The sequence below is a fragment of the Sinocyclocheilus grahami genome, unplaced genomic scaffold (genome assembly GCF_001515645.1).
Source record: "Sinocyclocheilus grahami isolate Dianchi unplaced genomic scaffold, SAMN03320097.WGS_v1.1 scaffold256.1, whole genome shotgun sequence".
In the NCBI taxonomy this organism is placed as follows: Eukaryota; Metazoa; Chordata; class Actinopteri; order Cypriniformes; family Cyprinidae; genus Sinocyclocheilus; species Sinocyclocheilus grahami.
The window spans coordinates 237,943-258,004 of NW_015505435.1; the positions used below are offsets into that span (position 1 = coordinate 237,943).

At 38.3% G+C, this 20,062-nt stretch overlaps 1 protein-coding gene across 1 annotated transcript; it reads left to right on the forward strand.

The window, feature by feature from the left end:
- The first annotated feature begins 9,353 nt into the window (after positions 1-9,353).
- LOC107598786 (ras and Rab interactor 3-like) lies at positions 9,354-19,686 on the forward strand. Its single transcript, XM_016290218.1, has 8 exons — positions 9,354-9,422; positions 11,171-11,256; positions 11,354-11,454; positions 12,679-12,901; positions 14,189-14,800; positions 15,838-16,155; positions 16,622-16,747; positions 19,021-19,686. Exons 3-8 carry the CDS (start codon positions 11,395-11,397, stop codon positions 19,461-19,463), a joined length of 1,782 nt encoding a protein of 593 aa, XP_016145704.1. The 5' UTR covers positions 9,354-9,422; positions 11,171-11,256; positions 11,354-11,394; the 3' UTR covers positions 19,464-19,686.
- Positions 19,687-20,062: the final 376 nt, after the last annotated feature.

The window sequence follows — 20,062 nt, forward strand, 5'->3', positions numbered from 1 at the left end:
TCACTTCAATGCTGCGATGACATCATCGCTATGGGAACGCTATACCATCACGCCTGACGTACCTAAGATAGCTGGAAGACAGAGGAAAGAGTCTGCTCAAGCGGAAGAGACCTGGGAGCCAAGAGCCATCCTCACGTCCAGACAAGTAGAACTTGATGAAAGTGTTAGGAGAGAACTAACCTGCCACAGCACAGACGTCTCACATCAAAGGCCATTTAAAGAGAGCCTGAGAAGAAGCCATTGCTCTCGTAGAATGAGCACGCACCTCTAGAGGTGAAGTCACACCACGCGCCTCATAGGCTAGAGGTATAGTCACTATCTGACCCCGCATAGAAGGGGAGAAAGCCTCCAACCACTTGCTGAAAGCGAAACGGAGTCAAAGCAGCCTTAGGATTAACTAGGCCTAGGAAGCAGTAAGACTTAACCAGCCTCGGGGCAAAGTTCATACAAGAGGAGCTGACAGAGCCTGCAGATCCTCAGTCCTCTAAGAGAGGATAGGATTACTAAAAAACTGCTTAAGGTTTCAAAGTTATCTGACAGACTTAAACAGCTCAAATGGATGGCCTGCCAGGCCTTCCAACCGAAAAATAAGTCCCAAAAAGGAATCTGTGCTGGGCGGAAAGGCCTAAGCCGTCTTGTCCCTGCTTGAAACGGGAAACCAGCAGATTGTGTCCACTTAAGGGCATACAGTGTCTCGTGCAGGGAGCCCTAGAATTAAGAATAGTGTCGGTAATCTCTGCCAAGAGACCGGAAAACATTACATCTCCGCTCAGGGGTCACACCCATTAGTTCCAAAAATCCTGATGGGGATGTCCAAATCATGCCCCAAACCTGAGTCAGCAGGTTGTGTCTGAGGGGAACCTCCCAAGGGAGCCGGCTAACAGACTGACCAATTCTGAGAACCACGTACGAGTGGGCCAAAACGGCACCACCAACAACAGACGTTCAATCTGAACAACCTTACATTGAACAGAATCGTTTGGGAGCAAACGGGTCGACAGGAAGGCATAAAAGTGGTCCTGGGTCATTCTTGGGCTAGAGTGTCCACACCCAGAGGCGATTGAGGAGACAAGGAAACCAGAGCGGGCAAAGCGCATGCTCTAAGCAAACAAATCCACTTCCGCTCGGCCAAACCTCTGCCATATGAGCCTCACCACCTGAGGGTGCAATCTCCATTCTCCAGCCTCCAAACTCTGTCTCAAGAGTAAGTCCACTCCCGAGTGACCCGGGACATGAACTGCTCTGATTGACAGGAACCTGGTCTGCGTCCCAAAGAAGAACGCATCTCACCAACCTGCACAGGGGGTGAGAGCGTAATCCTCTCTGACAATCCACGTATGAGACCACAGCCATGTTGTCAGTCCTTGACCTAATGTGACAACCACTCAATTGGGTAAGAACCGTTGGAGTGCCAGAAACGCTGCTCCAAACAGTTTGTGTGATTGAGCTAATATCAATATACCAATCAAGGTAACTCAAAACTCAGACACCTGTCACAACAGGGCCAAAGACGCATCCATTCACCTTGTGTTCGAGGCCAGTTCAATGGAATAATACAGTATTGGCAAGCTTTATTCCAAAAGCAAACCTGAGGAACTTCCTGTGTCTCTTGACGATCTGGATGCAGAAGTACGCATCCTTAGATCGATGGTCACAAACCAATCTCCGGTTCAGATAGAGACAGGATGAACTTCTGTGTCAGCATCTTGAAATTGCTTACTCCAAGCACAAGGTTAGGTGATGCAAATCCAATCCCCATAGAAGCTGGATGGTGTAACCATACGACAGCCTGATCCTCCCTCATGAGGCCCCGAGACACCTGAGTTGCGGGAAAAACCTCTGAAACAGGAACGGATACTAAAATCAGGCATGCTAGCACCAACCACAGAGTGGGGACTTGGATGTCAACATAGACCCTGCATCAATGGCTTTAGGGCTATCCTCTCGATCTCCAAAGCTAAGGCGTGGAGAACGGTCAAAATCAGTCCGAAACGCAACAAGCGGCGGAACAGATTCATACACAGTTCCAGCTCAATGCAACAGCGGAGCTTAAAAGAACAGAGTAATTAGTCATGCAAACCCCTGCTTGGTAGCATGAAGCACCCAACATCTCTAGTGCACAATAATGTATGCTGCAGTCACATAATGCATCCAGTCATGTGAAGCGAGTGTTGGTAGCAAAAGTGCTGCATCAATCACATGAAGTAGGCTGACCATGGTGAGCATTAATAGCTTGCCATAACAGATACTCTTACACAAGAACTCATTCACACAGTAGCTCAGCTCAGTGCATCTCAGTTGGGATGAGAAAAGTAATGATTAGTTATGCAAATAGTGTTGGTAGCCTGAAGTGCCAAAATTCACCCTTGCACTATGGCATTAGGTGTAATACAGCTTGCCATAGGAATTGACTCTAGATATGTGAGCTCGCCCACTGATTTGTTCCAGCTCAAAGCATCAGCGGAGCTGAAAGAAAAATTAACAGCCGGGCAGACTAATGCTTGGTAGCATGAAGCGCCAAGACCATAATGCATGACAAACATCCGCTGCAGGACTCCTAGAGTCTGCGCCTAAAAGCAGTACACGAAATAAGAGCTGGAAGCGTAAGCACCAATTCAAATGCACGTGCCTGCATTAGTGCAGCGCAGAAGTAGAGAGAGAGAGATAGGAGAACCGTCTGCTCAACTCTACAACCTGAGCCATTATAGCATTAATGTTAAAAAGCCTTGCCACTTAATGAGAAGGGGATTAATTCCGTTCTCTCACTCTCTGTACACTCAGGCTCATCGCCGTCACTCCAAGCGTCGAACTCGTGCGGCGCCTCTGCAACCACAGAATGGGAACAGCGGGGGTTGAACGAACATCTCTCCTTCCTCAGAAAGAGAGCAAGCCCAGAGCGCAACTTACTCACAAACAAAAATATCACGGATTCAACAATAGATAAAGGCCGCAAAGCAGTCTTCCTACCTGTTTCCTCGTGAGTCCGTGTAACATACATCCATACATACCGGAAAACTCATTGTGTCCGCCTTAGAGGAGTAAACTGCTCTATATAAATAGATGGCTTAGAACACAAGAATCTCTTTCCGACGGGCAACAGATGATTCGCCTCCTTGAAGGAATTAAAATCTGGTGAAAGCATATATACAGTATATGCTATATGAGCATACGTGATGTATGCTCGGGGCAGTGCTAAGCGCTATTGGCCAATAAATTGGCGTGATGGTATAAGGGCTTCAGACATTCGTCACACCGGAGGTGTTCCCATAGCGATGACGTCATCGCAGCATTGAAGTGAACCTATGAGAGGGAACTAAAGCTAACATATGATAAAAACCTTTAAGATATAACCTTTGAGAAAAAAATTAATAAATCATGATTTGTTTCATGTTCATTTTGTCCCAGAAATTGTCATTTAAATTCACACAACTTATTGTATATATCACAGTTATGACATAAATGAAAACTTAAAAAACGTATTCAGAGTTTAAACTGTATGTTAATTTAACCATTCATCCATCCATCCACATTATTATTATTCTAAAGTGATAAATAGCAATAATGTAACAATGCACAGGTGTGTCCAAATGTTTGACAGATATGTATTTCAACAAGTTGGAAATGGTTCTTTGTCACAGCACATGGCCCTCTGTTTTTAAAGCTGCACATCAGAGATGAAACTCCTCCCTTAAGTTAAAAAAATAAAAATCGGACTTTACATTTCACCTCTGATAAAACACATTAGCTGTTAACAAAGAACTATGACAAAGAAAGAGCAAATAGGATGTGGGGTTGGAGAAAAAACATATTTCTTCATTTCCTTTGTTTCTCAATTTCCAAATATCAACAGGGTTACAGCAACATAGCTAAAATGGAGGACCTTATAACAGAACAGATTCCCTGAACAGGTCCATCGCTATTCTGTTGGACCAATGATGATGAAAGAATCAAAAGATGAATTCGCAACCAGTGAGAACAGGTGAGAGAGATCATGGATACAATCTTCAGTAAATGTAATCACCATTTTATTCTATATGCATTTTTTTTTTTAATTCTACTTCAGTAAAATGATTCAGTAAAAAAAACACTTTTTTTATTAATAGAGAAAATCCTGCTAGCACAGTACCCAATGGGGTCTCCAGGGATGAGACAAAAATCCTGAGTCTGCTGCATGGTTTGCGGTTGTGTCAGGATGCCTGGGCTCCCAAGAGCCCCTGGGACAGTCATGCGGCACATGCCGCTCTGTGGGGCAGACCTGCTGGGGTGGGTGCCTTTACTTCCTTTTTATCAATGCTTGCTAATTAAGTCAGTCAACTGTTTCAACAATATTCCCTGTAAACCCTAATGTTGTCAATGATAAAAACAATAATGTAGTAATAGTTAAATATGACTTGAAATGTAACTCATAATTCAATAATTTAACATTTTGCTTTCAAACTCCATCAAATCTAGACTAACTGAGGCTGGGGAGAGATGTAGGTCATAGTTGTAGAGCATTACCCATGCTTACTGTGGATATGAAAATAGGGCCCTAAGAATTATTACCTTTTAGTATTACTGATGCTATTTTGTAAGTAGATATTGTGGGAAGTCACTGTTCCCTTTGGTGTTTCCCCGTTTATTAAAATCCATTTCTTTTTTCTTAGTGGAAGCAGTTTTATGTGCACTATTAGGGAGAAGTTTATTCAGTGACTGACAGTAGATGTTGTCATAATTTCCTGTTTATACGTATATGTTACAACAAACTAATAAAAAAAATTATATATATATATATATATATATATATATATACACAAACTGTATAACATAAGAGCGGTTACGGCCATTTGTACCATTTGTATTTATTTTCTTTTATATTCTATTATTTTAATTTATTGTATTCATAAACATATAAATAGCAAATAGTTTTACCGTTTACTTTCTTTCGTCACTTTCTTCTAGTTAATTACCTATAGCAGCTACTAATAGGAAGTTTTGCACATTATATCACAGAAAAACACTTACTTCCGTATTGCATATACAAGGTCCTAAATCCGTACATCAGGGGTTCTCAACTCTGGCCCCAACCTTGATCAAACTCAACTCAAGGTTATATATACAGTGGTGTGAAAAAGTGTTGGCCCCCTTCCTGTTTTTTAAATGTTTTGCATATTTGTCACACTTGAAAGATTCAGATCATCAAACAAATTTTAATACGTATATAAGTGTTCCGGGGGGTAAAATAAAACAAATTTTTGCCCGGGTAAAACTCGCATTCCATGGGCTAAATATCAAGTTATTGGGGTCGCTTCAACCCTTGGACATGAAAAACGTTCGGCAACCGTGTTAAAGTAGCCCGATTCCGTGGGAAAACCGTGGATCTGGCAACACTGCTTGAACAACATTCTTAAAGGGATAGTTCACCCAAAAATTAAAATTTTATGTTTATCTGCTTACCCCCAGGGCATCCAAGGTGTAGGGGACTTTGTTTCTTCAGTAGAACACATATGTGGATTTTCAACTTTAACCGTTGCAGTCTATCAGTCGTATAATGCATGGCAATGGTAACAAAATCTATGAGAGTAAAAAAAACATGCACAGAAAAATCTAAATTAAACCATGCGTCTCGTGACGACACATTGATGTCCTAAGACACGAAACGATCGGTTTGTGCCAGAAACCGAACAGTATTTATATCATATTTTACCTCTAATACACCACTATGTCCAACTGTCTGATGCGTGAGGTGTGTACGCGCTCTGGCGTAGTTTACGCAAGCGCCGGAAGTGATCTCTCGCGCGTATACGTCACTCATTGTTTACACAGTGCACAGTCATTGTAGGTACGATGACTAATCAAAATGGTACTTACTTGCGCTTATCCGGATTGTTCAAACGGACTTAAAACTAAAAGATTTCATTTTTGGGTGAACTATCCCTTTAAGTGCAGAGGAGCATTGCTGAACCACAACCAAAGCAATGTTCTTTCGTAAGACGCAAGCGTTTATTTTTCACCACTAGAGGGCCCATTGTAAAGTTACATGGTGTTGCTTTACGTGAATTAAATTAAACAAGGAAATATTTTATTGAAACTATTGAAGGGATAGTTCACCTGAAATTAATATTTTGTGAACATTTATTCACTGTTAAGCCATCCAAGATGTAGATGAGTTTGTTTCTTCATCGAAGCAGATGAAAACATAACATTAATCAGGTAATCCACACACCTACAGTCCATCAGTTACCATATTGTGAAGTGAAAAGCTGCATGTTCGTAGGAAACCAATCCATCATTAAGGCATATTAAGCCGTTAGTCCATAATCCATAATATGCACTCCGGTGAAAAAGTCCATCCCCTGTTGTCCTTTCACATCAAAATCCACGAACATATTTGTTTTTTACTTTTAAACGGTACTTGATCTGTGCATATTTCTCTCCTGATTCAGACGAGACAAGTATTGATGGACTGGAGTCATGTCGATTTCTTGGATTATTGTGATATCAACTCTCATTCTGATGGCACCCATTCACTGCAGAGGATCAGTTGTTGAGCAAATTATGTAATGCTAAATTTCTCTAAATCTGTTCTAATGAAGGAATAAACTCAGCAACGTCTTCGATGGCCTGAGTAAATTTTCAGCAAACATTTATTTTTGGGTGAACTTTTCCTTTATGGTTAACTTAAGTCCTTGTCTAGTGTTATTATTTATTTAATTTTTAAAGAATAAAAAGTACTGTTATGTTGCAGATAATTGCAGAAGTAGAGTTAGATAAGCTTGCATAAAGCAGGACTGCACTTGAAGAGAGGCAAAGTTTGTGGAAGTGATTATTTATGTTGGTGGTGTCTAGCATTATAGAATGTGACTTTGTAGAGTGTTTTTGCTGGTATAAATGCTCATTCATGTCTTTAAAATAATGATTAAACAATACAAGGTCTACATAATATAAAAAGATTTATGTTTTCATCAATTTGAACAAAGTATCGAAGGATCTATTGTTAAACTTTTCACAGAAGTGTTGACCGTTGTTGAAAGTCTATGCCAGGGCAATGTAGAGGTGTTTTTTTCCCCCCCACATTCAAACTGTGAAATATTCTTTCATAGTGTCACTCTATATAAGTAGTGAGTGATGTCAATTATCAGAGGCCTAATTTCACTTCCTTTGTGGTCAAAGGAACAAAATCTTCAAATAAAGTTTAAACATTATTTTTTATATTTTGAATTTGAATGAAAGCTAGCTGATGTGTTTATGTCAGAAGCATATCCATGATACGTTTTAAATAGACAAAATAAATGCTAATAACTAAAGTATGTTTCACTGTCATCTATTTTTGGATTTTTTTTTTTTTTTTTTGCCACCCAACTTTTGTGTGACTTCCTCTTGTGAGAGTGCTTACCCACAAAGTGAGCATTTCCCTGAATTCAGTGGTGGCTGTATGTGCTCATGTAATTAGTTCATAAAAATATGACAACGATACGTTATTATCCATGATATTTTGATCCTCAATTCTCTCAATATAACCCTTTCATTAACTTTGCATAACAGTAAAATGATCTAACTGTTCCTTTACACAGAGTTTCTTGGTGGTCCAAGACTCTTCATCTCAAGACCAACTTCTGTGTGTGTCTGTAGGGGACAGAGGGGAGCCGGTCAAAGAATTCCCCATCTTAACCGCTGGAACAGGTACTGAAAAGCCTTTTCATCCTTGATTGCTGCTCAGATTTGCTAATACCCAAGTTTGCAATCACAAGTCAGAATTGAACACATGCATTTGTCATGATCAACGTGTTGTCATGATGTTGTCAACTCCTCCAATATCAAATTATCTGAGCTATGGTGTCCACATTTCATAGCTGCATACTATAACTATATTTCAGTAACTGTCTGAATATTTATTTATTTATTTTTTAGATTATCAAGAGAAACGTATACGTTTCCTGAGCTGTGAAAGAACAACCTCAGAGCAATTGCGTGAAAGGAAATGAACAAGCTTTTAGGCATGGTCAGGCATAATACATTTCTAAAGCATGCAAATTTTCTACATTTCCTGTTACAAACTGACATGGGAAGTACAGCATGGGAATCCATGTGCAAATAGTTTGTGCAGTGTAAATGAGACGTTTGTGCAAAGTTCAGTAAACTCTTCTGCACGGTAGTTTGTTCTCTATTTGTGCATGCTGATAAAATTCACGTCATGAACCCTACAGTCTTCCTATTTCCTCATTGCATACATGTGCTTTTGAAGTTCATGACTAGTCTGTCCAGTTTCTGTATTACTCGTTGCGTTAGTCTGACTTAGTTCGCTTGTCTTTTTTTCCCCCTTTCATAGCTCTTCGCCTGACGGCATCACACCTGGCTTTCCCTGATCTCTGTCAACTGCTGCACTTCTACACACTGAGCTGGTGTCCACATTTCATAGCTGCATACTATAACTATATTTCAGTAACTGTCTGAATATTTATTTATTTATTTTTTAGATTTGTATGAGAAACGTATACGTTTCCTGAGCTGTGAAAGAACAACCTCAGAGCAATTGCGTGAAAGGAAATGAACAAGCTTTTAGGCATGGTCAGGCATAATACATTTCTAAAGCATGCAAATTTTCTACATTTCCTGTTACAAACTGACATGGGAAGTACAGCATGGGAATCCATGTGCAAATAGTTTGTGCAGTGTAAATGAGACGTTTGTGCAAAGTTCAGTAAACTCTTCTGCACGGTAGTTTGTTCTCTATTTGTGCATGCTGATAAAATTCATGTCATGAACCCTACAGTCTTCCTATTTCCTCATTGCATACGTGTGCTTTTGAAGTTCATGACTAGTCTGTCCAGTTTCTGTATTACTCGTTGCGTTAGTCTGACTTAGTTCGCTTGTCTTTTTTTCCCCCTTTCATAGCTCTTCGCCTGACGGCATCACACCTGGCTTTCCCTGATCTCTGTCAACTGCTGCACTTCTACACACTGAGCAGGTGGGGATGAGATATTTTTATCTAGCACCTATTGATAAGGAAGCACATCTGTTTTGCTTGATATCAGGAGGTTATCACAGGAACCTCTGTGCACCCCTGTGTTAGATAGTAAATGATATTAAATCTTCTATGCACCGTAAAAAACTGGTAACCTGCAATTATTACCTTAAAGAGCTATTTCTACCTGATTCTACCCATATTTGTTTTTTTGGTATAGATGCATGTATATATTTTGGTTCAGTGATGTTAAATAGCATTTATGACCGTCATGAACCCTACAGTCTTCCTATTTCCTCATTGCATACATGTGCTTTTGAAGTTCATGACTAGTCTGTCCAGTTTCTGTATTACTCGTTGCGTTAGTCTGACTTAGTTCGCTTGTCTTTTTTTTCCCTTTCATAGCTCTTCGCCTGACGGCATCACACCTGGCTTTCCCTGATCTCTGTCAACTGCTGCACTTCTACACACTGAGCAGGTGGGGATGAGATATTTTTATCTAGCACCTATTGATAAGGAAGCACATCTGTTTTGCTTGATATCAGGAGGTTATCACAGGAACCTCTGTGCACCCCTGTGTTAGATAGTAAATGATATTAAATCTTCTATGCACCGTAAAAAACTGGTAACCTGCAATTATTACCTTAAAGAGCTATTTCTACCTGATTCTACCCATATTTGTTTTTTTGGTATAGATGCATGTATATATTTTGGTTCAGTGATGTTAAATAGCATTTATGACTTGAATAAAACCAGTAATTTTAGACGTTACAATTTTTGGTTACCTTTTTTTTCCAGTGTCGGACAAACAATCAGATAAAGACAATTAAATATCTGTTTGTTTCCATTACACTAAAGTAGTAATTATTAAGATTACATTGTAATAAGGGGCAACCTGTAATTGTTGGGATAAATGAATGTATTAAGATTGGGTCAGTGGTGTTAAATAATTAACCCTTTAACTGGCGACTTATCCTGGGGGATACAAACATTTGAGAGGCTGTGGGGAGAGGCAGGGAAAGTGTAGGCCTCATTTCTTGGTTTCATGTTGAAAAGGTGTTTGTTGTGAATATTTATATATTGACATTCTTTGTTTAGCTCACAGGAAGCATTTAAAATTGCATGGCCGCCTGTAGTATGAAATCTACTCACCCTCCGATAAAAGCGGTTGTTCAGCATTAGCTTATTAGATTTACATTGAAATTTTATGAATTAAATTCTTACGTTTTTTTGTAATCTGTCTCTAAATGTTTGTATCTCAGGGGATACAGTTTTAGAAAATCAAATCTTTTTGTAATCTTGACAAAACACATATCGTTGGAAAAGTCTGACAGTTAAGATTCCATATGTGGTGACTGTTTTGTAATAGACATGATATTGTGACAGAAATGGATTGATTTGTGACAGAAAACTGCATCAAAAAAAATCAGTAGAGTTTGGGTGTAAGCCAGTGATTATTTATGGTATAGTGGCCAAACAAAATCTCACAGGAACCACAATTTTTGTGATATCAACTTCAAATTTGGAACATTTGGTTAGACATATGGCTTTGATAGCTTTGATTTATAGCAACTTTAGAGTGCAACATATTTTATACAATATTTATTTTATATAAAATAAAGAAATAGTATATTACATTATCTTTACTGTAAACGTAATTTTTTAAATACTTTTTTTATACAATACAAACATTAAAATAAAAAAAAGAACCAAGTTTTTAATAAAATCATGAAATTGTATTATTTGTGTCCCAATAAGATGGAAAATAGCAATAAATAAATTTTAGTCTATTTATGGTCTTGCCCTTTAAAGGGTTAAAATTAGTTACTTTTGAAGTTAACATTTTAGGTTACTCTTTTTTTTTAAGTGTGTGAGTGTATAATTCTAACCATATAAATAATGCTAAATCATATAAATAATGTTTTTTTTTATATTATCTGACATCTGCTATGCTTAATTTCCTCTCAGGGATGTTTTGTAAAATCATGAAATTGTATTATTTGTGTCCCAATAAGATGGAAAATAGCAATAAATAAATTTTAGTCTATTTATGGTCTTGCCCTTTAAAGGGTTAAAATTAGTTACTTTTGAAGTTAACATTTTAGGTTACTCTTTTTTTTTAAGTGTGTGAGTGTATAATTCTAACCATATAAATAATGCTAAATCATATAAATAATGTTTTTTTTTTGTATTATCTGACATCTGCTATGCTTAATTTCCTCTCAGGGATGTTTTGCCTGTCTGTTTATTGGTTCCCTCCTGGCTTTACACACTTAATCTACCAGATCATCTTGTTCTTCTGCTTGGTCCAAGTTAGTACTTGCCCTGTCATTCACCAGTCTCTGTACTATATAGTGTCGTGCAAATCAGACTCTCTGAATTCCAGTGATTTGTGTGTTTGATTTTCAGAGACCTGGCTGTGTTCCTCTTCAGATCCGCTGTTTAGCAGTATGACTCCAGAAACTCAAGGCATAACAGAAACGCCAGAAACAGTCATGTGCACGATACAGGTGATATAGATTCTCTGAGTCAGTGATCTGTGCTATACATCTCTGATGTTTTCAATTTTCTAATATTCAGAACTGAGAGTGCTTTGTAATTCTAATTCTATATTCTAATTTCTGAATTTGAATTGGGGTATAACAGAAAGCAAACTGCCTATAAAGATACTGGTTATTGCCCATGTTTTAAGTATTAAACTTAACTTGTTTTAGAGAAACTTACTAATCATTTATCTCAGAGTGTCCTTGTTTCGCGTTACATCTACTTTCTTTTGTAGAAAATATACCTTAAATTAAGTACGTTATCAATTAATATTATTTGGTCCTTATTTGTGTTATTAACAAGGATGCTTAAAAATAAAGTGTTACCAAATATTTACATATCTAAGACTGTCTGGTTCACATGAAATTTAATGTGTATCATCTCTAGACCAGCGGTTCTCAATTCCAGTCGTCGCGTACCCCCGCTCTGCATGTTTTGCATGTCTTTCTTTGTTAACACACCTGATTCAGATCATCATCTTGTTAGAAGTGAGCTCCGTGCATGAACTGTGTTCCTACACAGTGTCCATTGCTCCCTACTCCCTAAGCAGGGGAAATCCGTTGAAGTTTACTTCACTTCGGAATATTCATTTACAGATTTGCGTCTTCACACACATACGAAACTTACTAGAGAAGCGTGAAGTGGGACATAATATACCTCTGTAAATAAATACAATTTAAATTCACGTCTCGCACACTTAAATGCCCTTTGTATGCAAAATATACGCTCCCTTCAAACTGGAATCATGGCAGAATATCCGGTAATGTCCACTTCGCAGGGCACTTACAGTCAAATATAACAAACGTCTGAAGCAATAAGAGAAACATACAAAATGTGCAGAGCGGGGGTACGGGAGGACTGGAATTGAGAACCACTGATCTAGACACTGACAATGAGTTATCAAAAGCATTGTAATCCGTCAATTCAGTTGGTAAGCATAAAACTTTGTTTGGATGTTGTCTACAATGACTTATAGAGCTGTATATTTTGAGTGCAATGTCCAAACATTAATTTATGGTGCTTTAATGTAAGAAAATATCCAAACCTGTGTAGCTGCTCACAGCTCACAAGGGCATTGAAATGTTCCACCTTAACTAATGTATCCATTAGGAATCTATTCTTTTTCATCTTTGCGACTATATTCTATGTATGGCAGGCAAGACTTTGAAATTATTTCTATTTGTTGGTAGGTTACAGCTGCCAGTGGTGCCATGTGCTTTATCAATCCCTTGTACCTTCAAGAGCATGGCGATGATTGGCTTGCTCATTCTTCAACCAGCCAAATGAATCTTCCAATCAGGTTGAGGCGAGAAAGCCGGTTAAGTACCACGAGAGCATGGGTAGGGAGAGGACTGAAACAGAGGTCATCTACACTAGCCGATGACAACTCTAGCAGTTTTGACCATGACAGAGGTAGCGTTTGACAGTTTTGCAGTTCTAGCAGTGTTATTTTAGTATTATTTATAGCAGTGGTTCCCAACCCTGGTCCTGGAGGCACCCCAACACTGCAAGTTTTGCATGTCTCCTTAATCAAACACACCTGATTCAGGTCATCAGCTCATTAGTAGAGACTCCAAGACCTGAAACTGGAGTGTCAGAGAAAGGAGACATGCAAAATGTGCAGTGTTGGGGTGCCTCAAGGACCAGGGTTGGGAACCACTGATTTGTATAATATTATAGTATTTATTAATAATTTTAATCATCTTTTATTTTAATATTTTCATGTATATTTATGTTTTTGTCATTTGTATTAGCTTTTGTTTTTTAGTTTAAATATTTCTATTTAACTTAGATTTATTTCAGTTTTGTTTTTTTAGTAATTTTAGTTCTTCAACTTCAACTTATTTTGTTTAAGTACGTTTCCAAGGTACATTTCTAATTATCTTTTAAGGTTTTTTAAGTTTAAGGTGAGTCACTACAGACAAAAATAGTATTTTTTTTTCATGTCAATTTAGAGATATTGGGCTTTTTGGCTTTTCATTAAGTATTTTTTTTTCAGACTAGTGGAAAGAAAACATCCTAAATACACTTTTAAATGTTTGTTTTATATCACTTACATATCTGCGTCATTAGATTTCAGTGACAATGTATGTCTTTAAAGCCTGTTGTCTCAAAATGCTATATTCTTTCTGCACTAACTCAAAAATATCCACTTCTATACACCAAACTTAGTTTTATTCCTGTCTAAAAAAAAATTTTTCCATAGCTGTTGACAGTATGTTCTAAATTATGGAGTGAAATCCAAAATCCCCTTTGTAAAAACCTTTAATATGTCAACAAAATGAAACAAAAAGTTTGAACCTGGCTTCATCCAATGTTCAGATTTTTGTTCTACAAATTTATGCAAATTAGTGCACATTTAATTAGATAATGTCTCATTTGAATATTTAAACATACCATTTAAAAAACTTGATAAACAACAACAAAAAAAATGTTTGCAGTTCTTAACGTAATCATTTAACTGGAGAAGTGTGGTAATCTCCATTAATTTTTTACCCCATTAACCTGAGGTGTTTCGCCTTAAGTTTTTCATCCAATATTTATATTTTAAATCCTTTTAGTTAACTATAACAACATTGAGTTCAAGGACCCAACACATAATGTTTATATACTGCAACAGGCTCTGCTGATAAAAGGCAGATAAAAAAGCAGATCTCAGTTAGATAGTGTTATGTAAGTGTCTTTTGTTTCTTCTCAAAGGATCGTTTGAGAAGAATCCAGACTCTCCATCTGCCCCAGGTGGAGTTGTGCTTCGAAGGGCAAGTGGCGCCAGCAAGGAGGACCCCTTAAAAAGATCAAGTGTTGACTCCATTCAAAGCCCTCTCCCTCAGTTACCACATCGTGTGTCGTGGATAGAGGACAAGATATGGCTGAACTCATCACTTCCTTCCTCTCTGCTTCAACCGCCCGGCTTAGAGCTGGACTCCCTGTCAGTCAGCAGTATAGAGGAGGAGACTGAACCAGCTTTAAGCCCCTCCCCATCACTACCTTCGCCCCGCTTCCACTTGGCAGATAAGATGAAGAACCGTCTCTCTGCAGTGGGTCAGGCTCTAGGTGGACTTATGTCGCCACAGCGAAGACTGAGTAAACGTGTTCAGGAGATGGCAGAACGGAAGGGAGGGGCTTTTGCAGAGGCTGTCAGGGGATTTGTAGAGCAAACTCTTGCAAGTGAGGCTGGTCCTGGAGTGACCTGCACCGAGATGCTACAGGAAGTGCGCTCTTCTCTCACTGCTCTGAAGGAAACCCTGTTTGATTGTCCAGAGATCCAAAGCATCACAGACAGCATTGGAGACAATCCAGATTTTGAGCTGGGTATGACCTGGAGATGTGTTGGGGATAACGTTATTGCCGGGCTATATTATAATAACTTATCAGTCTTATCAAATTATCATCTATGTTCCTGTGGCTCAGTGGTAGAGCATTGCGTTAGCAGCGCTAAAGGTCATAGGTTTGATTCCCAGGGACAAAAATGTGTAGCCTGAATGCACTGTAAGTCGCTTTGGATAAAACCGTCTGCTAAATGCATAAATTATTATAATAATTATTAAATTAATTATCATCTGTAATTGTATTTTATCAACAAAACAATTGAATTGCTCCCATTTTCATAGGTAGGGCTACACAGTGAACGCACAGTGGGCTTTCTCTGGTCACACTTAGCAAAATTTTTGCTAGTATATTAGTTAGTTTCTCATAAGAATCTTATTTGAAGGAAAGTGCAGGGACATAAAATGGGAAATAACCGAACCATACAGTTTAATTAACAAGTATGTGAACACAAGCGCTTCAGCTATTTAAATTTCATGTTGTTGTGTTACCACAAAGCGATTCGCACCACGCTCATTCATCACTTAATATTTTATTTTAGTGCATCAATCTATTTAATTACTTGTTATTTATGAAACCATGACCCGCACTCACAAAACGTTTTATTTTACATTTATCACCAGCAGGACAAAACACAAAAGTTTCGGCTCAAGGCCTTCTTCAGTGCGTTCAATAATTCAGTCCCTCCACCCACTTTTTAAGTCATTAATTATATTGACCACATCATTCAGTACTGTAGCCAATGTTAAGTCTCTAAAAACACATATGCATTCCATTTGAATGCTCGACAATATTCCTTTTTATATAACACAATTTTTCACATCTACCTATGCATTAAATTAAGACACGATTTAACCCATGACAATAACATTAAACATATATATAAACAAAGGTATAGGGAAATACTGTGTTATATACAAATGGATATTGGTGAGTATTTGAATGCAATGTATGTGTAATTATTTTTTCACCTCCACTAAAACTACATTCATTCACAAATCTGTTTTTCTCTCTGCCCTTAGATGCTGTGCTGGAGCTTGCCTTACATAAAGTAGCTCTGAAGCCAGTTTACTCTCACCTTTACGTGTGTCTAAAGACAGCACGCAGGGATGACTGCACTCTGCAGCGTTTAGAGGCCAACAAGAGCACCCTGGAGAACCGCAGCCTGGAGGAGCTGGAGGGTGCAGCAGGGGCTGGGGTACCGGATTCCAGCATGTTGGAAAAGATCCAGCAACGCTGGACCACAATGCATGAGGCCTACTCACCCAGTAAAAAAGTTGACACCCTGCTCAAAGTCTGCAAGAATATCTACCATAGTATGAATGCTAATGCCAAGCCTGGTGAGTGAAGTAGTACTGTAGAGATATACAGATTCTCATGGTTGATATTCTGTTATATGATATCCTGATGTCCTGTTCCTGTGGCTCAGTGGTAGAGCATTGCGTTAGCAGCGCAAAAGGTCGTGAGTTCAATTCCCAAGGAAAACACATACTGGTAAAAAATGTATAGCCTGAATGCACTGTAAGTCACGTTGGATAAAAGCGTCTGCTAAATGCATAAATTAAATACATTTAATTATGTCAAGTCATTCCACATTCCACTTCCTTTGAATTTTTAACTTGTATGTCCTCTGTTTATATACAGTACTCCCCATTCTGTATATACAGAAATTTGTCCTGTACAGAATACCAACAATTCCGAGCATACCCAAGACATTTTAAGCATGCAAGGCACTTAAAACATCTACAAACCTGTCATTAAGGTGTAGAAGATTTGAATATGTTCAATGTTTTATGTTAGGTACAGTTTTCGGGGCAGATGACTTCCTGCCATGCCTGACATGGGTGTTGCTGCGTAGTGATGTAGCTACACTTCAGGTTGACACCGACTACATGATGGAGCTGCTAGACCCCATGCAACTACAAGGAGAGGGTAGGGGGAGCACACACATTCATACTCATAAACATAAGTATTTGCTGTACTAGTTAATGTGCAGTGACATCTGTAAGTAATTCATTGGTAGGGCAAACACTGTGATGCTTTCAAAGCATTACTTAGTCCATCATGTCGGCTTCTGACTACGTTTACATGGACATCAGTAATCTAATTATTTACCTTATTCTGAATAAGCCTATATTATGATTAAGGTGTTTACAAGAGTTGCTTTTAGAATATTCCTTTCATGTTCCCGTTTTACATGTTATAGTACACATAGATCGATTAATGGCACGTGTCATTACGTCACCACGTGACACCATCCGACGTCCCCTCCAGAATTTCACGTATAAACATATAGTTCGTCTTCGTTATGATGCCAAATACAGTTTTGGGTGTTTCATTTTTAATTTACTGAAAGCTTCAAGTGCAGTTAATTATTTGGCATGCTATACATGCAAACAGACGACGGCGTCATTGAAGCCATTCTTTTATTTGCTGTCAAACGGTTGAGCACTGCCATGTGTGTATCAGTCAATCTTTACTTTATTTGTCCCTCAAGAGGGAAATTTGATTTGGGCAATACAGGTAAAACTGCACAACAAAGTACCAACATCAATAATAACAATCACACAGTTGTGTCCCCTGAATCAGAGTTTAACAGCCTTGTAGCCAAAGGAACAAAAGAGTTTTTATAACGGTTATATCTAGACATCGGAATACGAAAACGTTGACCAGATTAATTCAAGAAGTAATTCAAATTCTCGCTGAAGCACATGAGAAGGGTCTCTAGTCATTTTCCATTGCCTGTTTAAGAATAACCTTATTAAAAACAGACTGAAAATTGGGATAAACCCTCAGACCAACCACTTTCATAGCAGTACACACCAAACGGTTCAGCTGAGATCTAAGAGTAACTTTCAAATGACCAAACCAGGCTGCTATACCATACAGTAAGATGGATTCAATACAGGCATGATAAAACAACAACTTGACCCTCTGAGCCACCCCAAATAATCCAAGCCTCCTCAAAAAGTATTTTTTTTGTTGCACCCTTCTACACAGATTATCCACATGCACCTCCCATGAAAGTGTATTATCCATAAGCAAACCTAAATATTTGTATGATGCAACCTGTCTAACAGGCTTGTTATTAATCATGATAGGTGAGTGATTGCCTACTGATTTATAATCAAAGATAATTTCCTCTGTTTTACTAATATTAATTACAAGACTATGTTCTTTACTCCATAACACAAAGTCAGTAATGTCTGTAGTGTAACACTGAAGGTCCTCATCCTTGTACAAACGACCAAGAATGGCAGTATCATCTGAAAATTTAACGACAATATTCCCCGGATGGTGACTCCTATATTCATTTTTGTACAATGCAAATAAGAGTGGTGAACAAACACACCCCTGGGGAACGCCAATACTAATGGGCCGACATTCGGAGAAAGTCTGCTTGATTTTAACTTGTTGAGTCCTATTCCTAAGAAATGCATGGAAGCATTTAATGCTATATGGATTAACATCCATACTATTTACTATTTAGCCATACTATCCTGTCGCAAAATCTGGCGAAAAGTCCTACACGATGGTAATAATGGGATCAAGGTGTTTACATGTCTTTACTGCACTTCAATAATGCGACTAAAATAGGAATACTCCACATGTCTTAATTCGATTAGTGTTTACTTTGATTATGACTTTAAGGTCATCAAAAATCTCTGTTTAAATGGTAGATTCTTAATCAGAGTATTGTCTTAATCGTATTAAAATCGGAGTATTGTTGTCCATGCAAACTTGCTGAATGACTGTTTGTCTGAACCAAGACAAATATAGTACCTGTAGAGATCTATCCTTTGCATTCCCATTAATTTCAATGGCAGGACACCTTTTCTGTGCACAGTCCCAGGCCCTCTATTAGCAACTACCCTGAAGTGTATCATAAAAGCCACTTCAAATTTTGTTTTTCATTCTTATTATTCTGTTTGGACTGGAGCATAGACCATTCAGATGACTGTGTTACAAAGTCACAGTTTCTTATTGTGTAAAACTTTGAAAACATTTACAAATATAAAAATTTTTTTGTTATTTATTTGTTGCTTGAAAAAATTCATTTGTTGCATTAAATATTAAATATGAATATTAAAATGAATGACCGTCAATGGAATTTTCCCCCTAAAGTATGGAGTTTAGTTTTTTTATATATATATTCACATACTAGTGTGTATAATGTGCATACTGCCTTTCTGTCTCCCTCTTAGGTGGGTACTACCTTACGTCTCTCTATGCTGCCCTTTTTTACATTAGCAGCTTCCGGCCTCGTCTAGCGAAGCGGCAACTTAGTGCAGAAGCACACAGATCTCTCAGCCAATGGCACCGCAGACGTACACTGCACTGCAACCAATCACGCCACAGCAGAAATCGTAGGACCATCCGGAGACACGGGCCGGTAGATGGAAGCTGTAAAACATCCGAAGAACAGAACTTTTTGAATGCGAGCACAGAGTCCAGCGGTCTGACTGATGTCATGCCAGCCACCTCTAGCATGCAAGAAACACTCCAGGACTTAGATGAAGAATTAGAGAATGTAAAGGAAGAAGAGGAGGGACAACAAATACTGTCACCAGAGACGTTGCACCTCACCACTCCTAAAACAGAGGGGAAAGAAAGAAGTGATGGAGTAAGCTGGAAAGAAGATAACTAAAAATCACATGATTCTAAAGGAATGAGCAAATGGTATCTTAATGGTAGTAAATAGAACTTAATAGAGATGCTTGTGAAGGCAAAACCTGTTACTCAAATGACACCTCAGATCATGCAACTTAATGAAAAGAATTCATGCTATTATTTCTCTGAGCAACCAGATTTCGGATTTTTGCTTGTTACATGATAAAGTGTTTGAAAAAAAAACAAAAAAACATCCACTATACCGTAACATCATATATATATATATATTAAACTTCAAAAGGCAATGATTTCATGAAATAAACAAGAGCGCTGAACGTTTCAGAGTCCAGTGCTGCGAATGCTTTGTGTACTGCCGTTACCAGTGTCGTGCCGAAAATTGATTGCCGTCTGTAATCACTTTTTGGCAAGTGTAAAACGGCATTTTATTGGTTTTATTGGCCATTTAAAGGTATTTCAACAGGTAAAAAGGACTACATGAGGTACAATCTGTCAAATATAACCCTCGAATGCAATCAAGTCATTTAGCTCATGCAGTCCTTTTTACCTGTTGAAATACCCATAAAACGGAAACAGTTATATTTTTTGTCGTTCCGAAGGCGCCTCCTGCTGGCAGAG

Bases quoted from the DNA above. Each gene is read 5' to 3' on its own strand.
- LOC107598786 (XM_016290218.1), top strand. From the start codon at position 11,395: ATGACTCCAGAAACTCAAGGCATAACAGAAACGCCAGAAACAGTCATG. The intron at 12,902-14,188 runs GTAGCGTTTGAC...TTCTTCTCAAAG, and splicing joins CAGTTTTGACCATGACAGAG to GATCGTTTGAGAAGAATCCA. The intron at 16,156-16,621 runs GTGAGTGAAGTA...TGTTAGGTACAG, and splicing joins GAATGCTAATGCCAAGCCTG to TTTTCGGGGCAGATGACTTC.